Source organism: Haliaeetus albicilla, chromosome 16 (assembly GCF_947461875.1).
Source record: "Haliaeetus albicilla chromosome 16, bHalAlb1.1, whole genome shotgun sequence".
Classification (NCBI taxonomy): Eukaryota; Metazoa; Chordata; class Aves; order Accipitriformes; family Accipitridae; genus Haliaeetus; species Haliaeetus albicilla.
In genome coordinates this window covers 32,295,553-32,312,865 of record NC_091498.1, presented here as the reverse complement: position 1 = coordinate 32,312,865, position 17,313 = coordinate 32,295,553, and the positions used below count along the sequence as shown (strand labels likewise).

Sequence of the window (17,313 nt, the reverse complement as noted above, 5' to 3'; positions counted from 1 at the left end):
CTCATGAATGGAGAAAGGTGGTATACAAAGGGGTTGGCATCTGAGACAAGAGGAGCAGAAAAATGACGGTGTCATCTGGCACTTGGAGGCAGTACTGACTGCCACCTTCAGCAGCAATGATAAAAGGGACACCTTGAGCCTTATTGGACAAGGGAAATAATGGGAAAGAACGTGCTGACCCCACATCCAATACTTCTAGAATGACACCCATTGCTGCCAAAAACCCAGAGAGATGGAAATACCCCTGGCATTTTGTAGGCACGTCCCGGCAGGAGCTCTTCTTTTCCCTGTCAGATAGGAGACAGACAGCCAAAGAAGTACTGCACGATTAGTGGTTTTATGACATAGAAAAATTGAGGACAAAGTCCTTCAGTAAAGAACATGTGATCAGTCCTTGCTTACCAGTGATAGAGGAAACAGCAGCTCCTGAGCATGTAAACACCCGGCTGCTGGCAGGACGAGGACCATGGTGGCACATGCCAGCTGCTTGTGCTGGGAGCACAGAGTCTGGCACAGCAGAGAGTAGAGCCAAGCCCTGAAGTGAGCTCCTGGATACAGTCATATGAGCAACTGCAGGGCCAGGGTGACTTGCGCTGGCTTACACCCTGCAGCTGGTATCAAACTGTAACACCCTAAAGGGAACAGCCAAGCAGTCAGTGCTGAGTTATTTACCCACCAAGGGGAGATGAACACTGTGTCGTGTAACTAAATTGCTACCGCGAGCTGGGCTAACTGCTTCAAAGTCAGTTCAGCTACATCTCAGCTCTACCTGGAGCCAGTTTGGGAAATGTGATGTAAGGGGCCCCAGGGGGAACAGGCAGGAAGGTGGAGAGATGAGGTATGTGTTTCCCGCCCCCCCCAAATCCTAATTGGTATTTCAAGGTCTCACTAAAATGTTGAATTAGCTGTAATCTCTTCCAGATATAATTGCTGCATTCAGACAAGCAGAACAGGCAACCTTGTCCTCCTGCATTCCAGTTTCCCCCCTGAGCAGAAAGATGGGCTTCATGTCAGCAAAGCAGCTGACACTCCCCCATTTTGGGGGAGGGGAGTGCAGATCTATTTCCATTATATGTCACTGTCATCTTCTGTCACTGCATCTGTGCGAGATGTGTTGGCTATCACTTCTGCAGCTGGGAGTGATGAGCTCTCTGAGGCAAAGGACACTCCCAGACCTCTGTGGTGATAGTCCTTGTCATAATCTTCTTCCTCCTCCTCCTCATTGTTCTGCAGATCTTGGTCACTGTCATCATCACCATCTGCTGCATTGTCCTCAATCACTGCAACCCTCTCTCCAGCATCTGGATCCACATCAGTCTTAAACCACACAGCTTTGTAACCATCATCTGCCACATGCCTGTCTGTCTTGAGGATAGATTTCACTTCTTTCTCATGCTCAGTCTCTTCTTCCACTTCTTCCTCTTTCTCTTCCTGGTCAAAGATGATGGTGGAAGTTATAGAAGCCTTTGGGAGGCTATCAATTTCTTTTGCTTTTGAAGAGGGCAAGGGAAGTGCTGGCTGCTCTAGCACATGTGTCGTTGACTGGACACTGCCATTTTCTGAAGTCTCATCCTGTTTGGTGCTCACATCTGGGTGTTCATCTGGCTTGTAAGATTCGTTGTGGTAACCCCCAGAGATTTCCCTGGAGAACTACAGGAGAGACACCTTGTGATTGTAGTGAAAGGGAAAGAAACGGGGCGGGGGGAGGGGAGGCGCAGGAAGAGGCAGCTGAAGCAACGGAGCTGCTGCTCAGGAAAGCTTCAGCTTGTTTTGCAGTTAGACCTATTTGAAGCCTGGGAAAGATACAGCTCCCTAGAACAGCTATTTTTATTGACTCCCTTTCTGGATTTTTTTCAGATAAGCATGGGCATGTTTTCCAGGAGGGCTGAGCACCAGCAATGTATACTGATTTGTACCCATCCATTTGAGGTATTACTCTGGAATGGGATTTACCTCACTCAGGGTGAAGGACTGTTGTTACTCACTTGAGCTATGTGCTCTGGACTGATGTTGTAGTCAGTGGAGTCAAGGCTCCTGACGGTCCCATCCTAAGGCAGAGACCAACATCTGGTCAGATGAATTACACCCTAAACTTCAAAGTAAGCAGCCTGCCAGGGACTTGAGAGAGCCAAAAGTAAATAGCTCAGGTGCAGACAACTGTCTAAGCCCAGGCTTTAGGATAGGATATGAAGGGGGCTTTCTCTCCTTTGACTATAGGAGGAGGATGAACAGTGGTTTATGCCACAGATACATGTTTTTCAGAGACTACCTCTGGTATGTGTCACGTTCATCCTAGATTTTGTGCTCCATGGAGCTGTGGTTGTCTCCTTACCATGTCTGCTTGTCATCTACCATACAGCTCCAGCCTCAGGGGGCAGAAAAGAACAGCAGCAAACACCACCAAAGCAATGCTACTTTTGCAAACATGGTCTCAGGAGTGATTTATCACCCTCACACAAACTTGTGTAGTATCTGGACAGCCTGTCCACACTTTAAAACCTCCTCAGATCCCACTTTCTAACTCTAAGAAATTCAGGTACAAACAAGGCACTTACTTACCTTTTTCCTCATCATGTATTTGACTCGTTTTCCATACTGTTTATGTATCATCACTCCAAGGAAGACTAAGGCAATTAATAGCAGTGCTGCTAATGTACCACCTAAGATAGCCATATCCTGAGCACTGTGTATCTTATCAGAGGAGGTTACAGCTACAAGAAAAACAAACCAGTGTTACAAAGACTAAAAATGGCAGCTAGCTTTTTTAACACAACACTTCATTGTGGAAGAAGCTCCAACCAATTTTTGAAGGGCAAAGAAGCATCCTGTGCTGCAGAATGTGACATTGATATATTTAATGTCACAGAAGGCCATTTGTTTGCTGTCCTAAAAGCAGAGTTGTTTTTTTTTAAGGTGACCACTCACAGAATATTATAACTTCCAGTAAGTTACATGAAGTGGAAATAGCATCCATTTACAGGACAATGACTTTTATCCCATGATTTAACTAAGCTAATATATACATGACTCTATTAGGCAAGCAGGTGTTACATGGGGTAAAGCAAGGTAGGTCTTTTACTTTCCCACTTCACCCATTTACACCAGAATGCAAAAAATGAGGTATGTTTGTACATATGTGTGTGAAAATTCAAAGGTTCCTTTAATCTGGATCATCACCTCTGATACTGATGAGCACATTAAAATAAGAAATAAAAAAGCATAATAGGAAATAGAAAAAACTTTAGAAGGTCCCCAGGACAGGAAACTCTTTCCTTTTGTAGCTGTAGTAATATACACCAGCCTTCTCAGGAGCAGTTTATGCTTTCAACCACTGGTCAGTGTAAGCATATTTGTATAGAAATCAACATTATAGTGGAAAGACAGTAACTTCCTCAGGGTTAATCAGCTTTGCTTGTTGTTGTTGTTGGGATTCTTTATATTTAAGTTTTCCAGCTTTATTCTGTAGTGTAAATTAGTCTCTTTGAAGTTTAATGATTAATGAAATACAGTTTTGTTCTCCTGCTGACCTGTTTATGAGAACGGACTTTAAGTATTCCCTCCACATTTGATTGTGCCCTCAGTTTATCATTAATACATTGGTGAGTGTTTAGGGTGTCAGTGAATTTTTGCTTCTTTTAACCATGTCTTTTAGGGAGCCACAGGCCACAGAGCTGATGTGAAACTCACCACCCTTAACTCCTGTGCTGTGCAGCATGCAGTGCCTCTGCAAAAGCTAGCTCAGCTTGGTGGAATGACTCACCTTGAGATCCACATGAGATGGCTCTGGCACTGGTGTCTCAGAAACCAGAGGCCAATGTACAATTACCACTTCCCAGGAGAGTGTATTAAAAATTACTCTAGTTTCTCCCTGGATATTGGAACGCTCAGTAAAGCACTTTCCAACCCGTTGCATGCACATTCCTTAACACCACCTCTTAAAGTTGAGGGTTAAATATCCTACAGATTTGCCAGGCAAATGGTAATCTCACCTCTGATTAGGCCATTCCTGGGTGCTGGCTATAGTATAGAATAATGCACAATTCCCCTCATAGGCTCTGAGACATTCAGTGTAATTTCAATCTACTTTTTTGCATAGTCACCAGCAACATTATTTTGTGTGGTTTAAATACCAAGGGCAATATTTAAAAGTTGCATAGAAGTGTTGGTACATCTGTTTGGAGTGTTTGCAGCTCTGTGTACTGACACCTGAACTAGCTTTCTGCTGAGCTGGACTGTGCCCTTAAATTGGGTTTAGGTGGGTTTTATGCAGCCAATGTTTTTAGCTGTGAAGTGACACTACCTTTAGGGAATCCAAATTTACATCCAAGAGTCCACTTTTTTTTCCTCCAGACATCCCCATGATGGTGGTGATAAGAGGGTGAAATAATGGAAGAGCCCAGCTGGGAACTTCAAGCACACATCATGATGTAGAGACCAATGGATTCTGGGCGTTATCTGCCTATCCTGATGTGAAAATGCATGATATTGGTTCATCTTAATCCAAAGCCACATAAGCTTCAAATCTAACTAATTTTATAAGACCTATTTAAGAGCCATTTCTAAGAAGTATGGAAGTGTAAGCTATTTTTACATCAACAAAGCCAAATGATAACTGGAGGGTTATATATGTAGCCTCATGTCTATCTTATTTCTCATGGGTCTTTTCTCCTGGTAAGACCTTAATATCTTGGAGTATAAGAACTTGACCCAGCCTGAGTAGAAAATTCCTTGGCTCATGAGGAAGCCTGGTTTTGTGGAGGTGTGCCAACTTCTGTCTGCTCTGCATAAGGCAGGAAATAATGTTGCAGTTTTCTCTATTTTTGGCTAAAAAGGAGCAATGATGTACGGAGGTGTCAGGGCAACCCTGCTTTGCCATGGTGAGACATCCTGGGTTATATCTGACCCACAAAACAGGAAGAAACCCCAGATTTAGCTTTGGAATAACGAGAAATGACACTATAATACACAGCACTACTTAAAGTCTCAGGAGGCTGTTTGTGGCATGTGGTGACCACATCATAAGGATGTTGTTTGAGTGTTTTCTCCCTTATAGACACCATAGAACCTCCTATAGGTATGGTGTTGGCCTCAGCCAAGGTCCACAGACTTCAGTGGGTGACTCGTCATTGCCAGTTTGCCCACAGAAGTGCAAAAGTCTCCCCAGTCATCTCCACAAAGCAGAAAAAAGGCACCCAGCCTACCTGCAGCAAGGATGATGTCCACCACGATTACAGTGCTCGCCTCCTGCAGGCTCACCATATCTTTTCCAACAGCCTATGTGAACATGGGAAAGACATAGCTTAGGAACTTCCTAGATCTCCAGCTCACTCTCAAGGTATGTGGTGGGCCCTTTGTGGACAAAGTACCCTGTCCATATCCTCACCACATCCTCACAATAGCCCTGCATTGTAGCTGGACATTCTGATCACAGAGGAAGAGGAGCTCTGAAGATTCCCTGTCCTGGGCCAGAACCAGGTGCATCATTTGTGTACAGATCATTTTTGTGCATCTTTGCAGCACAGAGCTGTACACAGATAATGAGGTAGTGTGGGGCAGGAAGTGCAGTAGCATGTGTTGGCACCTCTCTGCCCTGCCTGGGTAGCTAAAACAATGCTGGAGTCAAGCTGGTTCAGATAGAGCCACAGGGCATGGCATTGTGCTAGGCAAATCTTAGGGAGCCGGTTGTTGCTGGCAGGAAGATGGACAAAGTGAACATCTAGCTTCTTAGAAAATCTAAAGTTATTAACTGCTTCCTTCAACCTGAGAAAAAAAATCTTGATTTACCAAAGGATTTCCAAGTTTGGGGCTGTAGCCTTGAGAGCTGGGGTATATGCCAGCAATCATACCCTACCCACACATACACATCAATGTCCTACCCACTCGCTCACCCTCCTTTTTTTTTAGTCAGAATCAGAATGTGGGAGAGGGCCTCCTAAAATCTCCCCAGTTGACTTTTTGCTTGTCTCCAATGATATTTTCCACAGGACTAGAGAAACAATTTTACAGCTGGCACCAGATATAGCCTGTATCGCACAGAGTAAATTTGCTATCACTTCTCCTTCCATCCCTATACATTTATGAAGCAAATGGTTGGGACGAGGACTGTCCTTTCACTATATCCCTTACCTAATGGAATTCCACCCTTGGTGCTTCTCTACTAGAGACTACCCCTTCCTTCCACGACCCTGGCAAGATAATGGAGAAAGTTGCCCTACCTCGATGGTTACAGTTCCTGGTGACTGCAGCATCACATTTGTCAGGATGAGTCCATCTTTGGTTGCGATGAAATCGGTGCTGTTTTTTATGTAGTACTCAATGTTTGGGTTGACTTTCTGAAAAGCCAGAAAAGTGAATGATTAAACCACACCATTTGTGCTTTGCATGCATCTTGATAACAACACATTGGCAGGACTTGTCAAATACATCTGAAGTATGAGCAGGTGTATAGTGCAATAAATAAATCTGGACTGAGGAGGTGAGAAAGGTTGAACTCAAGTGTGTTCACCCTGTTGCTCGGAGTTCAAGAATGTATCCTAAAAGTGTTGCCTCCAAAAAAATCCCAAGTCTTACCCAGCTTGTGTTGGTATCTTTAGTATTTGCCCAAGCAAAACACATCTATGCAAGGGACCTTGTAAATTTGATCAGTTCTGCCTTTAATACAGTGCCAAAGGGGAATGTACATAGAGAATAATACTTGTGCTGAAGTCTGCACAATTTTTTCCTTTATGTCTAGGCTGTTATTCCTCTGCTAGGTCCCCAGTCTTGTTATGGAAGCCTTGGCATCAATAAAACTAGCACTTTTTTCTTAATAGGGTGGGATGGGAATCTCTGGTCAGTAAATCTCTTCCCCTTTCCTTCTTCCATTACATTGTTCAAGAATGGCTCTCTCAAAATGAGTCCTTACAGGGAGAAGGTTAAAAATTTCCAGCCCAGGACTGCAGGTCCTTGCTAGTCTGCTGTCTTTGGACTGGCTCCTCTTCCCAGGCCTGTCCACAAATAGCTCTCCTCGACCTGGCAGAGAAAGGACACCTCTGCCTGGGATCCTGCCACCCCAAGCTCTTCAAGGAAACTCTTCACCCAGCCCTAATTCAGATCAGGACCCATTCACAGTATTTGCTAACCCTGGGCTTTACTGAGGATGCTGTTTTGCAGTGGATCAGCTCATCTACATAGATCTGGGTGGGACCGGTTTTTGGAAGAGAGGAGTCCAGCAGCTTCTCTGCATTACATTACGCTATAAGCAGTTCTGATCTATGTGGAATTTCCAGGGAAATATAATATGGAACACTACAGGAAGACATGTTTGCCTCTCTCCACCTCCCTTTCCTCACGTTTTCTGATCCTGCTTTAAGCGTGAAGCAGTAAGAAAGAATGCAGTGCATTTGCAGTTTCTTACATTAGGGAAATCGTCATCCGCTGCTGTTATCATCAGGGGGCTTGAAGTATCACCAGTGTGGAAGACAAAGCTTCTCGGGGCCAGACCAACAAATACAGTCCCGTAGTACATCCTGCTCTCAAAGAACGGTGGATAAACACTTTTATTGATGACCTTAATCTCTACACTGACTATGGAGTATTTCTGTATGTTGTTGACCTGGGTGGCCTGGAGAGAAAGAGAGAGAGAGAGGGAGAGAGTTGCTAGCCTTTTCCTATTAATGATGAGACATAAAAGGATAGGCTTGGTCTGAAGCCCACTGCAACCCATGGGGTTCTTTCCATCACTTTCAGTGAGCTTTGAGCCAGGCCTGTCACAGGGGGCCTTATGGTTTGGAGTCCTTGTGTTTTAGCTTGCTTCTGCTCTTGGCCCTCCGCACAGTCTTGGTCTAGTCCCAAAGTCTAGATATGAACCTCCATAAGGGCCACGTCTGGACAAAATGCCGTGCTCCAATACAAAGCAGTGAGATTCCAGCACCAGCAGGTAGAGTCTACTCATCTTTGTGGGTGTTTGGATCAGCTCAGTTACTGCCCGAGAGTCCCATCTTCCTGGCTATGTACATGCTGGGAGTGCTTTTCAACTCCTTCCTCTCCTCTTGAGCTGTAGCCAAAAGAAGAGCTCTTCTCTAGGGTTGATTGACTACTGTAACACAAGCTCCAGTCATGCCTAAAAAAAGCCTTCCGGTTATGCTCCTCCATACTTCCAACTCAGCAGGATGTCCCCATTCAGTTAATTTGCTTTGATGTTGCAACCCACAGATAAGGGAAAATGCCTCTTAACTTCTGCAAGAGCTTTGCATGTAAGTTTGTATAAGACACTAGTCAAATACTAGGCCCTTCCGAAAGAAAGGGTGTAACTGAGTTACCTTTAATTACTCATTTAATTGATTCCTGTCACATCAAGACTGCTGCTTCCTGGCTTGTTGTCTGCAATGTCATCAGACTTACCATGACTTGCAATAGGTACGAGTCTGGGGAAGTTACTACTTTGTTCATAGTTAGATTCCCTGTGCCTGCATCCACTGAGAAGACATTGTCTGTATTCCCTAAAGAAAATGGAAAGACCAGTCAATCACCAGATACCTTCATAAAGTGACCCGGAGTTCGTTAACTCATTTTTTCACATCTTAGTGACAATACACCCAGGGCATAATACTGTTTGTTTTCCTTGCCTGCCTGGCTGCTCCAAGGGCTGGAAGTGCTGGCCAGGGATTCAGAAGGACCCAACAGACAAAAAGCATTGAGATGTGTGTGAACCCAACTAGATGAGGTAGGACAGCAAAGGTTTGCCTTTCCAGTGCCTAAGCCCAGGTATAGCCAGCTTAAATTCTGCTAAATGCCTAGAGCCTAGAGACCCTGGTGCAATTTGAGGCCTGAAGGTCTCCAATTCTCTAACCCTAACCTGAACCCAAACCCTAACTGAACCCAAACTGCACTTCAGGAGAGATAAGGGAAAGATTATTCCTATTTTAAAGGCAAGAAACCAATCTACAAAGAATAGTTGCGTGGGGAATTGTCTAGAATATCTCTAAGCATCTAAAGGGAAGACATCTATACCTGACCTTGTTACCTATACTGTGAAGAGAAAATGGCATCTCAATGCATGATTTATTCAACTTACTGTGAACATTGGCCTCAACGTAAGCTGCATTCTGCTTTGGAAATGCTTATTTCTCTCTACTGACTACAAAAGGAGCCTAGACACAGACACCTTCTTGTATTGATGTAGGGGTAGAAATCAGCTTCCTACATCTCTAATCTGTTGTCGTGGTTTAACCCCAGCCAGCAGCTAAGCACCACGCAGCCGCTCACTCCCTCCCCCCCCATCCAGTGGGATGGGGGAGAAAATCAGGAAAAGAAGTAAAACTCCTGGGTTAAGATAAGAACGGTTTAATAGAACAGAAAAGAAGAAACTAATAATGATAATGATAACACTAATAAAATGACAACAGTAGCAATAAAAGGATTGAAATGTACAAATGATGTGCAGGGCAATTGCTCACCACCCGCCGACCAACACCCAGCCAGTCCCCGAGCGGCGAATCCCTGCCCCCCACTTCCCAGTTCCTAAACTAGATGGGACATCCCATAGTATGGAATACACTGTTGGCCAGTTTGGGTCAGCTGCCCTGGCTGGGCATGAGAAGCTGAAAAATCCTTGACTATAGTCTAAACACTACTGAGCAACAACTGAAAACATCAGTGTTATCAACATTCTTCACATACTGAACTCAAAACATAGCACTGTACCAGCTACTAGGAAGACAGTTAACTCTATCCCAGCTGAAACCAGGACATCTATGTTTAAATCATAAAAACATCTATGTTGGATATATGTTAAAATTTAAGCAAAATTTTTAATTCTCTTCCACAGTCTGAGACACTGTGGGCTGTATTTAGACAAGGACCCCCTAGTCTGAGGTTCCCTACTGACTGTGGGGTAGGGAGGCAACACTACATCCAAAATGCCAGTGGATTTTAATGTATTTATTATCAGGAGGATATTCACAGATGTGGTGCCATGTGGCATAGGTGAAGGGAGATGAACAAGTAATCACTCCACCTGACCAATATGATCTACCTTTGCCTTGATAGTTATTCAAAACCCCACTATTGTTTAAAAAAAAAAAGAAAAAAAAATCCTTTGAATCAAATAAATGGCCCAGTCAATGATTGGGCAATCAGTTGACTGTGTTCAAGTCATCTTTTTGAAATCAAGACTAAAACAGGGCAGATTAGATAGTGGCAATGTGCTGGGGAATAAAAACATAATTCTTGGCAATGAATGAAAATTATGCTGATGATGTGGGAATTTCAGGTTCAGCTCAAAGACTGAATGAAAGTGGTGTGACCAGACTGGCAAAATCAAGTCTAAAAGCTTAAAGATAAAAGATGTCGCACCTCCCAAAAAATCAAAGTCCTTCTGAAACAGATTTCATTGAGATTGGTTTGTGGGACTGTAATTCTCTTTTTCTTCCTCTCTGTACCATCTGTTCCTTCTACTTAATCCACAGTGTTCTGTGGATCTAGTTATGTTTCTGTGGCAGAAATAAGAGGGGCAAATCCCCAGGCCCTCAACTCTCAAGTGCCATGGAGGGTATCTCCTCTTGGCAGATAATGTAGGGGACATATGAGCAATGCATTTTGTGGAAGGTGAAAACTTCTACTCACCGCCAACAATACTGTACACGATTTTTTCATTTAAAGTGTAGTCAGGATCAATAGCATAGATAGGCCCCGGCTCTAGGATGAGTGGTTCTGTCTGCAGTAACAAGGCAAAGTATTACATACCAGACTACAGCACCAAATTAGCATTTGCAGCATTCTCCCACCCCAGCGTGGCTCTGCTGGTTTTGTCTGGGCAGAATGGCATTTATTGCTGGTAGATGGTTGTAACAGGGCAGAGGTGAGACAGCCTAGAGCAAAGGGTTTTCCAGCTCTCACCTATACTGTGATATGCTGAAGGAACAAGGACAAGCAGTGCTGCTTGGGGTGGGGGAACCTCCACTTTTCAGGATGATGAAGGCTCCCTGTCATGCTGAATCATCTGCATTTATGACTAGAGATCAGCATGAGCTCATGGAAGTTATTAGGCACTACCTGCTGGGAATAGCATCTGGATATTGTTTGAAAATAGCATCAAGGATACTGTTTGATCACGCCTTCTTACCGACATCTCAGAGATATTGATCCTCCCAGTATAGGGGCTGCTGATGCAAATGTTATTTTCCATGTTAATGAAGGCACAGGGTAGGAACCAGGGTGATTTGGTGTCAGCTTGTTCAATAAATATGTTTATTGTTATGGTAGCTGTGTTGGTGGTGTCGATGCTGCCCACAGGCCTGTCCTGTACCCAAAGGCAAAGCATATTCGTGAGATGCAAGTTTTATTACCAAAAGAAGAACCCATCTGCAAAAGCCAGTGGCCCAGGATCTTTTACCTGTTGCAACTCCATTCTGTCTAAGGCTTAGGATTTTATGTGAGATTAGCTAAAGCAGTGAATTATCTCATTCTGCTGACAAAGGTGGACTGAATGCAAGTCTGTCACTGCGTAATTATGGAGGGTGGAAGGCTGCTCCAAATTCACCAACCCCAGTATCCACCCTCCCTCCTGCCATCTCAGAGATCTCCCATTCAGACTTACCCTTCAGTTAAGAAAGACTGGAGAAAATAAGGCATTTTGTTCCTTCTAAAGAACTTACCCTTGCATACAAGACCAACGTCGTAAATTTAAATTTCTCATAGTCCAAAGCTTTTTGTAAATAAATTTCTGGGCTATTAACTCCTTTTATGGCAAAATAGCCATCTGTGCCCTGGCGGGGGAAAAGGAAAAACTCTACTAGCAGACTCAATCACAGACATGTTCAAAATACTGCTCATTGCTGTGTTTGTCATCCCAATCAGACATTTAATCCTGGGGACCTGGTTGGGGTGGGGGCACAGGGGGCAGTATGAGAATGCCAGCTCTGTTTAATCTTTGGTATTGCACACTGGAGTTGCCTAGCTCGTCAGAAAGGTTTGTTTGTGTTCCCGTGAGTTTCCTTCTCCAAGATCCCCTGCTTTGCCTGCCTACCTGCTCAGCAGGTACTGGATGAAATATTTTACCTTATTTCCTGCACTCAACAGGTTGCCAACAATCCTTGATTCTGGGTCCATGACAGCCAAGCAATCTTACATGCATGCACAAAACAGATCAAAGATGACTCAGCCTCAGAGCTGGCAAGATCACTTGCCTTAGCCTAGCACAGCTGAACTTTGGAAGCAACTGTAAAGCCAAATTGAAACAATATACAATGCATTTTACGCTATAACCTTTGGCACTTGCTTTTGTTCTCCTTTAATCTTATGTCTTGACTAGAATTCCTCTGAATTTCTAAATTCCTCTGGATTTACACCAATGTGAGTGCAAAGTCTGGTCCCAGAGGTGAAATTCAAAAACTTGTGGTTTCTGTTCACAACCCTTAAAATCCCTGGGGTTATGGAGGTAATGGAGGCGGAATGTCAGACACTGCCTGCTTACTGCACAATGTTTTTTAAAAATGTAAATATACATTTTGGTTTTCTCTTGAAGTTTTGTTTTGTTTTGTTTTGGGGGGTTTTTTTTAGTTTCTAGCAGGCCCTTGCACTCTAGGCTGGTATCAATTTAACTATGCATACAATTCATTTCCCATGTTATCAAGCAAACCCCTTAAGAGCAAACAAACTAAGGCACGAAACTGGGACCTGGGGAAAGTGGAGTCTGCCTTTGGCTTTGCCAAAGACTTTTTGTGTGATCTTGGGCAGCTCATGTTACCTCCACTCTGCATGGACACTGTTGGCAAACAGGACAATAACTCCTTCGTTCCCTATCCAACTCAGCGCAATTCTGAACTCTGTGAGGTACAAAGGTCTCTCCTGATATGTTTACTGACCATCCCAACAAGACTCCCCTGGATCATACAGCTCAGAATATCCCAGACGAAAGTTTAATCTGTACAGTGTAATAAAAATGTGAGCAGTAAAAGAATTCAATACCTGCAATGTTGATTGCTCTGTTCTGGTAACCAAACCAACATTTGGTTTTTGCAAAAGATGTACCTCTTCCAGAAGCTGTCAGAGAACTAAATGCAATACAGTGATCTTAGCCTCAAAGTTGGGGCTCTTCTGAATTAAACACAAAGATTTCTCCAGAGCTACCATTTTTTCCCCAAAGATTAAAGATGCTCACCGGCACTATTGTTGTGAGTTCGTAAGAGATGGTGTCCAGGTCAGCATCACTAGCGCTTAAATCTTCACGGGCTACAATGGTTGCATTCACTTTTGTATCCTGAAACAAAGTTGTTGTGGTTACTGTCTCTGTGAAATGGGCTGAAGACTTCTCCCTGCTAACCATTCCTTAGTCCCACAGCACTGGGTGACCCAGTGCCCTCTTCACTTCCATAAAATGCTTACCTCAGGAACAACTTTGGTGAGATTCATTTGCTTAAACACTGGGCTGTTATCGTTCATGTTGAGAATGGTCACAAGAATTTCCAAAGAATCTCTCTGCAGAAAGGGTAAAGCAAGAGAATCAAAGACAAAGTAAGACTGTTAGGGGCTGATGCTGATTTGCAGAGTGACCAGAGGGGATGGTGTAAGGAGCACAGCTGGATGGGGGCTGGATGGGGCTGAGGTTTGCAGGCAGCCCACAGTGTGGAGGGGGTGTTGTGGGTTTGTTCCCACCCCCTCCCCATTCACAGGGCCTTGGGTACTCTCTCCTTGACTGTGGGAAGAATATGTATGTCCACAAAGAAAAGGACATCTCCTCATCCCAGTCTGTGGACTAGGAAGAGCAGAGGGAATTATGTGCTGCCTGCAGTACCTTATAACAGGGCTGAGTGTTTGGAAGAGCACTCACCTGCCCAGTAGTGTTCTGACAGATCAGGTACACCAGCAACAAGGTGTCTTTCTGTATGCAAAAACAAAAACCCAGCCATTGTAGAAACAAGCCAAAATGTACTAACTCTTTTAAAGTAAATGGGACAAATACATGCATTGCTGAATCAGAAATGCTGCTGGGCTTTAGCTTGTTTGCAGGCATATCTAACTTTTCCTTTCTTTCCTTTACAGCCATCCATCAGCTCTAGGATCTTGTTTATGGGGGAGTCAAAGGAGACCGATCTTCCAGCTTCTCTCCCTGTGATTCCTGTAACATGTTGGCAGAGCTCATCGGCCATTTTCTCACACTTTAGGTAAATTCACACAGAGATTTCTTTTTAAATTGAATGAAACAGAAATGTACCACACAGCAAGTACAGTGTTGCCTGCAGGGTGTTAACTATCTGCTGTTCTTCGCTCAAATAAGTGTGGCTTTTTACATTAGGGGAAAGGCAGCTTAAGGATGTTTGTGGCTGTGTACAGAGCACTCCAGTAGGGTAAAATAATTCAGCAGCAACCAAACTGAACACACTGACCTTTTACACTGCCTTTATGCCTCACACAAGATCACCTCACTGCTCAGAACTGTGTTTTCTACAGGCAAATGGGGATCATTTTACATGAGTCCTGGAGAGCTCTGAACACTACAGTTGTCACATTTTTGGTTTTAAAACTTGCCCTTGCTTTAATTGATACAGACTCATTGAAGGAAGGTGACAGTAGGCATACCATGCATCCCCCTCCTCCCTATACTCTGCTTGTGGAAGGGCTGACCTCCCAAGCAGTGAACCCAAACCTCCCAAGCAGTGAACCCAAACCGAACTGAAATAGGTTTATTTTTCAAAGTTATTTCCTAGATCCTTTAGAAACAGGTTACAAATCCCTGGAAGCCCAAGACCCCAGGTTGAAACTCATTGCATCCCAGCATTATCCGTCTCATCCTTACAGCCTGCTAGCTGAAGGCTTACCTCATAGTCCACGCTTCGGTTCAGCTGCAGCTCAGACCCCCGTATAGTGAAAAAACTGGCATCGGGGGAATTAGGATCAATCATTACAATGAAGTCTGGTTCCACATGGATTGTGGTCACCACGTAGCCAGGAGGGTTATTTTCATAAATTGTTGGTTGTCTATTATTGACAGAACATCCTGGAAAAACACACAAATGAGACACAAAATTGCCCAGGGATTCACATCGTGACAGAGTTGGGTGAGACCTGAGACGCCTCTGGTTACCGTTGGAGAGAAGGTTGTTGAACAAAGCTGTCTCAGAGTAGGAGTATAAAAATCTTCTGCCTATAACAGTGCAACCTGCTGCCCTGGGGGTTACTCCTCTGTGGTCATGGACCTCCTGCAAGAGCTTACCTTGTTGCTGTGTTGAAACATGTGTTATGAAGGACAGAAAAAAGAGCACAGAAGTGAGGAGCCAGTGAGAACGAGCCATGGTGAGCTGTGAGTTGTTGAAAAAATCCGTTTCTGATTAAGCCGATACTCTTCTTTCCCTGTTTCTCCCAGTGCCGTCTTCTGCGTTTACTGTTTAATGAACGCAAAAGGCATTGGCTGGCTGGAGTGGATTGCTGCAGTTCAACCTTTGCCTCTTTGCCTCATTGGATGACTTATTGAAAGATATTTACCAGTCATGGAAAATGATAATGCATAAATTCCTGTGTCTCCTTTGTTCCTGGGTCTTTCCTATCCTAAACTCTCTGTAGCAACAAGGATATATTTGAAGCATTTCAGAATTCAGAGCCAAGCCCCCTGAGATGAGCATGAGCATGAAGGAGCACAAGGGCTGACACTTGGGAAGCTGTTTGTATACTCCAGCCTCTCCCAGTGGGGAGGAAGTGGGCAAGTTTGTGTTTCTGATGGGCCAGAGATAGGGTCTGGTTCGGTCAGATCGTTTCCTGGAAAAAGGCATAATGATGCTACTATATCCCCTACATCTTATTTATTTTAGCCAGGCTTTTTCTGCATGGCCCACATTCCCTCCTGTAACAGGTTTTTTTCTCCGCCCCATGACTTATGGTTTCTCTCCTCTAATTGCCATCTGTCATGTTGTTCCTGAAAAACAGATTAAAAAAAAAAAAAAAAAAAAAAGTTTAAAAAGCCAGCTCTCAAATGTCTTATCTTTATTTCTGGAAAAGGCAAAGGTTTCAGTGAAGACAAAGCCATCTTCGCTGCTCTTTTGTTTGGATGGTAAAAGAAGGAGCCCTGTGTAAGTCCTTGGCTTGAGTTAATCAGTTATGTTTCTGAGACAATCTTGTTATTCCCAGCCCCCCTACAGTACCCTCGCAAGGTGAGCAGAGTGGATCCAGAGACAGCAATAGCTGCTCAGCTGCAGCCCTGTGATTGCCCAGAAGGGACAACGCATGTCTCCTTCTACCAGTGGCCTGCAGTAGCTCTTTGTAGGGATGCTCCCCAGAATCTCCATCCAGGCTCCAATTATTTACATCTCAGCAGCTTCCTGAAGCCTCAATAGCATGCTATTCTGCTGTCTTGTCCTGTCTTTTTCTGAGTAAATTTTTCCAAGCCAAATATCATGTGGCAAGGCATTTGGCCACTTGTGCAAAGAAACACCTGTTTTTTTTTCAACTTGCTCATTGTGTAGGAAGGAGGAAAAAGGGGACACTTGCTCTCACTGCTCTTTTTAAAATTCCATTTGACTTCAGAAAGTTCCCAGATGCTGCATTTTAGCCAGATGGCTGTTAGTGGCTTAACAAAATACAGGCTGTCAACACTTCTTCCAAAAGTCCTCCAAGAGGTCTCTTTCCTAACAGCGATTTCCTATGGACCAAAATAAACAAATGCTAAGGTCTGTGAGAACCCTTTCATTCATTCAGCATTTCAGCATCACAGTATGGGAATGGGTGCTTAGATGAACATTTGAGAGTGACTAGCTTCTTTACAGCTGTCAGCTACATCATAAATGGTGAAAACTGATGATGCAGGATGGACTGAGCAGTTCTGCGGTAGGCACACACGATTGCAGATGAAGATACCTTATTTTAGAGCTGCTCTTCAAAATCTGTTGATTTTACAGGAAAGATGGAGTTGCTGTTCTATCAGAGGAGGGAATCTGCCAGGCAAGACAGTGTAGGGGTAACATGTAAACCTCATTAAATGGTGGGAACAAATTCCTCCTTTTGAAGCTTTGTCTTTAGGGGTTATGAGAAAGCTGGGCCTGTAAATACAGGGGCAGAATGGAGTGCAAACAATATTTATGGTGTGTATCTATGTTGTGTAGCTCTCAGTACATTTCTTTGCAATAAAATCTAGCACCTGGCTAAGTTTCTACTAAATGGAGGCCTTGATGCTGGCGTCTTTGTACGATTGGATTTGTGGTTTGTGAGCAGTGCTGAGTCCCAGCCACAGAAGATGCAGCCAGGGAATCCAGCTAGTCCCAACATGCCTCGTGTGGGGGAAGCCTTGCAAAATACTTCCCCCCCAACCCTGCATTTCTAATAGTCCAACACCTAGTAATGGTA

At 44.0% G+C, this 17,313-nt stretch overlaps 1 protein-coding gene across 1 annotated transcript; it reads right to left on the bottom strand.

Annotated features, from left to right (window-relative positions):
* Window positions 1-318: 318 nt before the first annotated feature.
* On the bottom strand, window positions 319-17,275 carry CDHR5 (cadherin related family member 5). The gene is made up of 13 exons (XM_069804347.1): window positions 14,799-17,275; window positions 13,811-13,861; window positions 13,366-13,458; window positions 13,142-13,240; window positions 11,637-11,747; window positions 11,105-11,281; window positions 10,606-10,696; window positions 8,383-8,480; window positions 7,397-7,603; window positions 6,216-6,332; window positions 5,202-5,274; window positions 2,560-2,711; window positions 319-1,650 (listed from the first exon to the last, which is right to left on the bottom strand). Exons 1-13 carry the CDS (start codon window positions 15,270-15,272, stop codon window positions 1,069-1,071), a joined length of 2,325 nt encoding a protein of 774 aa, XP_069660448.1. The 5' UTR covers window positions 15,273-17,275; the 3' UTR covers window positions 319-1,068.
* Window positions 17,276-17,313: the final 38 nt, after the last annotated feature.